Here is a 9,110-nt window from a genome sequence, read left to right as displayed (position 1 = left end):
GTTGCGGCCATTTGGGCTGATATCGTTTTCCAGTTAATGGCATACCTTCCTCTCCACAATGAAATAAACATCCATTGATTTATCTTCAAATATACTGGTAATTTCAATATCAATCTTAAAACGCTTATTGTGAAACCCTTTACGTATTGATTAAAAAACGAATGCACACAATATTTACAAGGCTCTACCATCTCTTACTATAAATAAGCCTTAAATTTCGTTTGAGGAACTTGTTTTATGTTTTTTACATGTAACTGACGAATTATTCAACAATTTTTCAACATTTTTTGTCATCTTGCCAGTTTTTCATGATTTTCTTGACTTCAGGTATTTATGGGAATTTTATCTTATTAAAAATGTATGAGAAGTATTTCAGTTATGTACAAATCGATAGAAGTTTTTCTATTTTATACAAATCAAATAGAAGTTATTTCCTGAAGGATTAAAATGACTCAAGGGATATTCTGTAATTACAGGCGCTGCCCAGAAGGCTTTTGAACAGTAACAATGTACATATATATTTCGTTTTTTCTCATTATATTTATTAGCTGACTATATTCTATTTTATAGCCAATAGTATATAACAGCCCATACTTCTATCAACAATTATACCATCGTTTCAGACGACTCCTAAGGTAGTTTCTTGAAATCTAACCATAAATTTCCTTTTGTTGTTATAATGAAGGATGTTTCCTTGAATTCGATCGGTTCGATTGTTTTCTTATTAACTGAAAATTCGTAATTTGACAAGAGTGTCACCAAGCCAACCTTCGTTTGCATCATTCCAAAACGTAATCCTGAAATAATAAAAAATCAGTTAGGGTATCTTACCACTGATTTCAATTTCAAAATCTAGAATAAGTCTAACTTGGCATTAGAATCTTTTGAGCGCTGGTTACGAAATCAGTATCAAATTTATATGATAATTGAAATTGTAATTTTACATCAGCTCGTGATCCACTTTCACTTTCCAGAATTCCTATGATCTCCAATATCTGGGATAGCTTCAAGGAAGCTACTTCCTAACTTCAACAAGTTTCTCAGATTTTGCGTTGGCTAGTGATATCAACAGGTGATCTGGAGTTTCTTCCTCCTCCCCACAGAATCTGCACTCATCGTTTTGATAGACCCTCGGCTAGACCCATTTATATGAGGTGTTTCTTGAGCCAACAATGCTCTGTAAGCAAACCAGCTAGGAGGTTCAGTATATTCTCACTAAGATCCAGGTACTTCTTAGATCATGCAGTGTTCAAGTTTCTAAGAATTCCGCCGTGTTCTCTTTCGGTTTTTTTTTCTCGTGAAACTCTTTCTCTAGGTACATTTGCCTATACAACAGAAAGGATCCGGGCCAATGAAAAAAGTTTGTTATCATTTTTTGGCAAGTGTGTTGGCCTCTTCATTTCTTTCAATTTTCGAGTGACCGAGAACCCAAACTGAGTTTTCTTCAGTACTCCAATACCATCTCAAAATCAATGATATGTGAGCTCAAAGCTTTGATTACATTCTGACTATCAGAATGTTTCGATATATCACATTTCTCATAGTTTCCTACTGAGTTGTTTTCCAAACATCTTTCTATTGCAAGTAGCTCTACCTGAAAGACACTAAGGCCTAACGATAGTGAGCATTTGGAGCCAGTCCCGAATACCATAGAAATAGTCTCCTTGATGGTTTCAGAATCAGAACATGATTGATGATCCCTTTCCCAAATTTGTTTTATTCTTAATATCTTAGTGAAGGGTTTTCTCTCACTGGAAGTTTTCGCTGATGGTATGTAATTGGTCAGGGAGGACCAGACTCTCTGATTCCTTCTCTTAGAATGGCCTTATGAGCTACTCTACCAATCACAAGAAGAATAAAAGAATGAAATGTCAATTGAAAGTGTGATTACGCTGTCCTTTCTTCAGTTGTTCCTGGATATAATTTCAACTGAATATACTCACCTATGCAAACACGTGGACCTTCTCCGAATGGTAGATAGCTATATTGATGCCTGCTGTCCTTGTTTTCTTCTGAGAATCTTTCTGGATCGAATTTGTCTGGATCTGGATAGTAGTCTGCATCACGATGGATACCCATCACAGGTATCATCACTTGCATTCCTTTTTCTAAGATGAGATCAGTGCCTGGAACTTTGTATTCTTTTGTACATATCCTAGTTAATTGAGGTAGAGGGGGATATTTCCTGAGAGTTTCTGTAAAAATAAAAGACTTGGATGAATATTCAACCCGAAATGAGGTTTCTTCAGAAAAACATTCTCCATTTACTTAAATGAAACAGAAAATATTCAACATTATTCCACGGGTAAGAGATCATATAAAAAAAGGGCTAAATTATTTTCTTTGCTGGGTCTGCAATCTTTCATGTTGATCTAACTAAAGGGTGTTTTTTTTAGAGCTATAGAACTTTAAATTGCAATAAAACAATGATGGATTATTCGATTGACATGAAATTTATTTATCCGCAAGATAATCTTGTGGCATTACATTTCAAATATGATTTCTGGGATATGACTGCCACGGCTGGCTCGGATGTAGTCCAATCTGGACGTCCAATTTTCGATGAATTTTTCCAACATTTGTGGCCGTATATCGGCAATAACACGGCGAATGTTGTCTTCCAAATGATCAAGGGTTTGTGGCTTATCCGCATCATAGATCAATGACTTTACATAGCCCCACAGAAAGTAGTCTAGCAGTGTTAAATCACAAGATCTTGGAGGCCAATTCACAGATCCAAAACGTGAAATTAGGCGGTCACCAAACGTGTCTTTCAATTAATCGATTGTGGCACGAGCTGTGTGACATGTTGCGCCGTCTTGTTGGAACCATAGCTCCTGGACATCATGGTTGTTCAATTCAGGAATGAAAAAGTTAGTAATCATGGCTCTATACCGATCTCCATTGACTGTAACGTTCTGGCTATAATCGTTTTTGAAGAAGTACGGACCAATGATTCCACCAGCCCATAAAGTGCACCAAACAGTCAGTTTTTCTGGATGAAACGGTGTTTCGACATACACTTGAGGATTAGCTTCACTCCAAATGCGACAGTTTTGTTTGTTGACGTAGCCATTCAACCAGAAGTGCGCTTCATTGCTAAACAAAATATAATGCACGTAGTGCGCGATACGTATTCCGCACAGAACCATTATTTTCGAAATAAAATTGCACTATTTGCAAGCGCTGTTCAGGCGTGAGTCTATTCATGATGAATTGGCAAACCAAACTGAGAATAAATCACTTGACAGCTGTTAAATCGGTCACCATCTTGAACAGTAAAGCCAACTTAAAGTTATATACCTCGAAAAAAAACACCCGTTATATTGCCATCAAAGCATTCCAGATTCAACCCTTATAGACCTTCAATTATGTGGTTATCTTAAACCGTCAAAAAGCGTACACTAATAAAAGCAACTGTCACAGTTTACCTGCCAACTCTTTCTATTCAAAAGTTCAGAAGATATGTTTTAAAATTTACTCAGGTATGTATGAATCTTACTCACCCTTAATCACTTGATCCAAATATACCATGCTATGGATATTCTCGTATGTTATCTTACCACCATGTCTGTCCAATGTCTCTAATATTTCCTTTCTCAATTTCTCTTGAATGTCTTTATTTCTTGCTAGTTCATAGAGACAGAAAGTCATGGTAGTTGAGGAGGTTTCGAAACCAGCTTCAAAGAAAATGAAAGCTTGTGCTGCAATCTCGTCGATAGTTATCCTATTCTCATTCTCATTGATTTCCACTTCCTGATCGTCTGCTAGTTTTCCTTTATTTTTCAACTGGATCAACAGGTCCATGAAGTCTTTACGTGTTATGTTATTCTTCTCTCGGTAGTCCACTGTGTCTTTTACTAAGTTGATGAAGAAGCTGCTAACGTCGCTAGGTACCATTGGTATGTTGAAAATTTTTAGAATTTGAGGCATAACAAGGGATACGAATTGAATTAAATTCTGTTTTGAATCCACGTCAAAGACTTTTATTCCCTTTTCTCTGAAAATACTATTTGGATCATCCAAGGTATTGCATTCAATGCCGAATGCGCAGCTTCCAATGATGTCTGTTGTGAATCTGGCTGAGAACAGAAGATGATATTTTATAATGAAGTTCAGTTGTGAATAGAAAACGTACCTAGAATATCTTTGATATCCACTTCTTTTCCGTTCGTTTTCTCCAGCACCTTATGTAATCCTTTGGTACAATCGAGAAGAGTCCCAAACATCATCTTCATTTTACCTGATGTAAAAGTGGGGGTTAACTTATGCCTCAAAATTCTCCACTTTGTTCCTGTCAAACTGAACAAATGGGCACTAATAGGGTCATTTTTCTCATCCATGTATACACCTCTATCAACGAAATGTTGGAAATCAACTTGCATGATGGATTTTATAATGTCCAAGTCCATAGGTACATATTGCGGCACCAACATAACATAATTGCCACCATGATGTACTCCCTTGGACTTAAAGTTCCGATACAATGCAAGAACTCGGTCAGCAAAAGCATTTCTAGAAAGAACTGCGTCTAGTGCATCTTTCAAATAGTTTTTATCTGGGACTAGAAGGTCGCGCCTTTTCCAGTAAGTTAACTTGTAGTTCACCCACTTGTATATCAGAAATATTGCAGTCAGGAGAAGTAGATTGAAGGTATTCAATATTTCCATTTTAAACTAAAAAAAAAAATTATTCAATTGAATAAACATGAGGGAGCTCTGACTTAAAGTCAGGAGCTTTTGAGTGTTGTTCAATCAATTGTGGCCTTCATGGAAATTGATGCATGAACGACGTTGCTCCTGAATTGAAGTTAGAGCTTTTCAAATTTTTACGATTTTCTACGGTTCTGACGCCACCATCAACATGAAATTTTACCCGGAGCTTCAAATTATCATTTCATTCTAAAATTTCAACTTCGTCGGTTTCATGGTCAAAGTAATTTTTTTCGTTGATTTTTATTTTTTTTTCATTTCATTTTTTTATCGTTACCATACCTACTGTCATATTTTTGAGTGATAGAGACATTTTTTTTAATCGAATATAACTTTTTCAAAATCACCTCCAGTCGTTTTTCCTAAAGGAACGAATCTTACTCCTTGATTCCCATGATTTTTTTTGCCATCATTCACAAAATAATTTGTGGAATATGAATCTGTTTTCTCTGTTTTCTACGTGACTTACATTGAAAGTATTACCCAGTGTTGAAAAATTGCTTGAAAAAAAAAATAATAGAAGTCCTCATATAGAAAGGTAAATTGAAAAAGTGAGAATATGATAACACACACTTTGTAACGGGTGTTTTTTTTCGAGGTATATAACTTTAAGCTGGCATTACTGTTCAAGATGGCGACCGATTTAACAGCTGTCAAGTGATTTAGTGATTTATTCTCAGTTTGGTTTGGCAATTCATCATGAATAGACTCACGTCTGAACAACGCTTGCAAATAGTGCAATTTTATTTCGAAAATAATGGTTCTGTGCGGAATACGTATCGCGCACTACGTCCATTTTATTTTGTTTAGCGATGAAGCGCACTTCTGGTTGAATGGCTACGTCAACAAACAAAACTGCCGCATTTGGAGTGAAGCTTATCCTCAAGTGTATGTCGAAACACCGTTACATCCAGAACAACTGTTTGGTGCGCTTTATGGGCTGGTGGAATCATTGGTCCGTACTTCTTCAAAAACGATGATGGCCAGAACGTTACAGTCAATGATGATCGGTATAGAGCCATGATTACTAACTTTTTCATTCCTGAATTGAACAACCATGATGTCCAGGAGCTGTGGTTCCAACAAGTAGGTGCAACATGTCACACAGCTCGTGCCACAATCGATTTATTGAAAGACACTTTTGGTGATCGCCTAATTTCACGTTTTGGACCTGTGAATTGGCCTCCAAGATCTTGTGATTTAACACCGCTAGACTACTTTCTGTGGGGCTATCTAAAGTCATTGGTCTATGCGGATAAGCCACAAACCCTTGACCATTTGGAAGACAACATTCGCCATGTTATTGCCGATATACGGCCACAAATGTTGGAAAAAGTCATCGAAAATTGGACGTCCAGATTGGACTACATCCGAGCCAGCCGTGGCGGTCATATGCCAGAAATCATATTCAAAATGTAATGCCACAAGATTATCTTGCGGATAAATAAAATTCATGTCAATCGAATATTCCATCGTTGTTTTATTGCAATTTAAAGTTCTATAGCTCTAAAAAACACCCTTTATATAGGTACATTTAATGATTAAATCATATTATAATTGATCGATGTGGTGGGTATGAAAAGAATAAATTTCTTATTTTTCTTTAGAATGATTATATGGAATCGTTTATCCAATATTTTGCATTTCTCTGTGAAATCATCATTCTGATTGGAGTATTGAAAATAAAAATTATTTCTGAAACATCAAAAACGGAATAAAAGCCGGCAAAGTTCAAAAAAGAAAAAAAGGCAAAAGAACATCTACAAGCCTGATGCATGAGTTTTAGCGTCAATAACTCGTAAAAAAGTACTATCAAATTCAAATTTAAAGTATATTACTTAAAAATTGTATATTATTGATTATACATAAAAATTAAACAGGTTCAAGATAAAATAATCTTAGAACATTGTTAACATACCTCGATTTAGTGTTGCTAATATAACGAGAAAATCACAATAAAGCTATATACATATTACCGCGGATGTTTTTATAAGCTTTTAGTTATGTTTCAATAACAAACACCGATTCTCACCAATTATTAATAATCAAACAATGACAAAGCTAAATTCACTATAATGATACTATGTCAGCAATTAAATTTATCGTCTTACATATTATACACTACAAGAGCGAATGCGTTCAAATTGATATCATTTTTATGTCATCGTTTTTGAGCTATGAGAGTCCTCTTGTTATCAGAGATATGTACCTAAAAATAGATGCACCATAAGTGAACAATTTTTTTCATTATCAAAAGTGAAAGGAAGCAAACATTCAGAAGTGTATTTATTTTCCAACTCTCTGCTCTCCACCTGCAATTACCTATGTGATTTTAGTTGGAAAACATTTGAATTCTACAAAAATGTGCACTATCTCCATGTGTATTCATTTTTGACTGCTTGTATCAGAGAAACAGTAGTAAACAACCTAGAAAACTGGCGAAGTAGAGGTTTAGATAAGCTATTGAGGAAACAAATGGAAATTTGATTTCTGCTCCTGATGATTCTTCAGTGGAAAATTACCTTCCTTATGAAAAAGACTCAAGAGCTGAGAACAAAAAAATTGTGACTAAAAGAAATCAATACCAAAACCTCATCGACAAACGAAACTCTTTTGGATGCATCAGATTCTTATGAAAAGATAAAAGTATGTACAGTGCATCCCATTTTGGGTGAGACAGCCAGGTTTCTCGCTTGTTATTTAAGATAGAGCCTTGCGGTTTTCACGTTCCTGTCCTACTTTTTCGTGAAACTCAAGTTGGTCAAATCAGATTGTGCATAACTGTTTCCGTTCAAAAGATACAGGGTGATTTTGGAAATTGATACTTTTCGGACCCCTTCTTTATCTCCGAAGTTATTAGAAATAATGCTGAGGTAAAAACTACGTCTGAATCAGAATTCTGCGTAGAATCCAGTGGCGTACTCAATTTTTTTTTTCGGGGTATGGTTTTGAAGATTCAACACAAACTTATGTTTTTTTTAAAGGAACACCATGTGTATCATTACTTCGTTGAATTCGTTATTTTTTTCCCTTCAAAATGATATATGACACTATGTAGGTAGGATGTTCAAAAATGTTAAAAAAACACTAAAACATCAAATAATGATGATTTTTTCTTAATGGGCAATGGATTTCCCATAGAAAAGAAGAATCAATAATGATAACAATAATTTATATCGATGACAGCTAGATCAGATTGGTTTTTTCCCTCCAATGCCTACTTGATAAAACAATGCTCCCAAATGCATAGTAGCCATAATAACAACAAGGATGTTTGTGTCATCAATGACCTACTACTTTTAAAAATCGAAAGTAATAATCCTCTTATTGGAACATATAAAATTCATGGCCCATTTACAAAAAATCATCATTATTTGACGTTTTAGTGTTTTTTTAACATTTCTGAACATCCTATCTACATAGTATCATTTATCATTTTAAAGGGAAAAAAATAACGAATTCAACGAAGTAATGATATATAGGGTGTTCCATTAAAAAAAATATAGGTTTGTGTTGAATCTTCAAAACCATACTCCGAAAAAAAATATTGAGTACGCCACTGGATTCTACGCAGAATTCTGATTCAGACGTAGTTTTTACCTCAGCATTATTTCTAATAACTTCGGAGATAAAGAAGGGGTCCGAAAAGTATCAATTTCCAAAATCACCCTGTATCTTTTGAACGGAAACAGTTATGCACAATCTGATTAGACCAACTTGAGTTTCACGAAAAAGTAGGACAGGAACGTGAAAACCGCAAGGCTCTATCTTAAATAACAAGCGAGAAACCTGGCTGTCTCACCCAAAATGGGATGCACTGTACACTGGCCCCAAAGGAATTTCTGGAAACTTGGACAACACTTATATAATCGAAATATTCTGGCTTCCTCCAAGTGACTTTGGATATACTATACCTGTTTGATTTCAGTACCAAAGATTATTTTTCCGTTGAGAAAATCCAAATATATTTCTTCAGAAATTTTTTTTCATTATACCAATGAGATAATCTTCATTAAAGTTGATTAATTCCGTCTACATTTCATTACTACGTCTTATCCACGCACAAGGCATCTATGTATCGTATCCTCATTTAGATACGTTTAAAATGTTTGTCACTTGATAAATAAAATAAATATTATGAAATTACTTGAACTATTTTCTTCGGTGAAAGGTAAACAAACCAACTTCAAAGGTTTGAATCATTAAATGTTCATTTTCTGCTTAATAATCTCCCATTTCCGACGTGTTTTTTATGGTTATTATGACATCATCAACACATAAAATTGAGCGAAGTTTGAAATGGATATTTTACAACTAAATGCAGAATTTCATAACAATTGATATTTTCAAACCGTCATATTTAGGGAATTCTTATTGGGGTTTCGCCCTTTGAAAATT

At 34.9% G+C, this 9,110-nt stretch overlaps 1 protein-coding gene across 3 annotated transcripts; it reads right to left on the bottom strand.

The window, feature by feature from the left end:
- Positions 1-520: 520 nt before the first annotated feature.
- Positions 521-6,871, bottom strand: LOC123684313 (probable cytochrome P450 6a14). Of its 3 annotated transcripts, none has more exons than XM_045623525.1 (5): positions 6,745-6,871; positions 4,139-4,676; positions 3,507-4,082; positions 1,944-2,195; positions 521-797 (listed from the first exon to the last, which is right to left on the bottom strand). In XM_045623525.1, exons 2-5 carry the CDS (start codon positions 4,668-4,670, stop codon positions 631-633), a joined length of 1,527 nt encoding a protein of 508 aa, XP_045479481.1. In that variant the 5' UTR covers positions 4,671-4,676; positions 6,745-6,871; the 3' UTR covers positions 521-630. The 3 variants fall into 3 exon arrangements, with proteins under 3 accessions (XP_045479481.1, XP_045479480.1, XP_045479482.1); XM_045623524.1 differs by having other exon boundaries at positions 6,631-6,843; XM_045623526.1 differs by lacking the exon at positions 6,745-6,871 and adding an exon at positions 5,060-5,083.
- Positions 6,872-9,110: the final 2,239 nt, after the last annotated feature.

Source organism: Harmonia axyridis, chromosome 7 (assembly GCF_914767665.1).
Source record: "Harmonia axyridis chromosome 7, icHarAxyr1.1, whole genome shotgun sequence".
NCBI classification, from domain to species: Eukaryota; Metazoa; Arthropoda; class Insecta; order Coleoptera; family Coccinellidae; genus Harmonia; species Harmonia axyridis.
Note: the sequence above shows the minus strand (reverse complement) of the source record. Positions and strands in the feature narration are given on the sequence as shown.

Coding starts and splice junctions, on each gene's coding strand:
- LOC123684313 (XM_045623525.1), bottom strand. CDS start 4,670: ATGGAAATATTGAATACCTTCAATCTACTTCTCCTGACTGCAATATTT. Junction 2,196..3,506: donor TTTGGATCAAGTGATTAAGG/GTGAGTAAGATT, acceptor TTATTTTTACAG/AAACTCTCAGGAAATATCCC. Junction 798..1,943: donor AGGTCCACGTGTTTGCATAG/GTGAGTATATTC, acceptor TTATTATTTCAG/GATTACGTTTTGGAATGATG.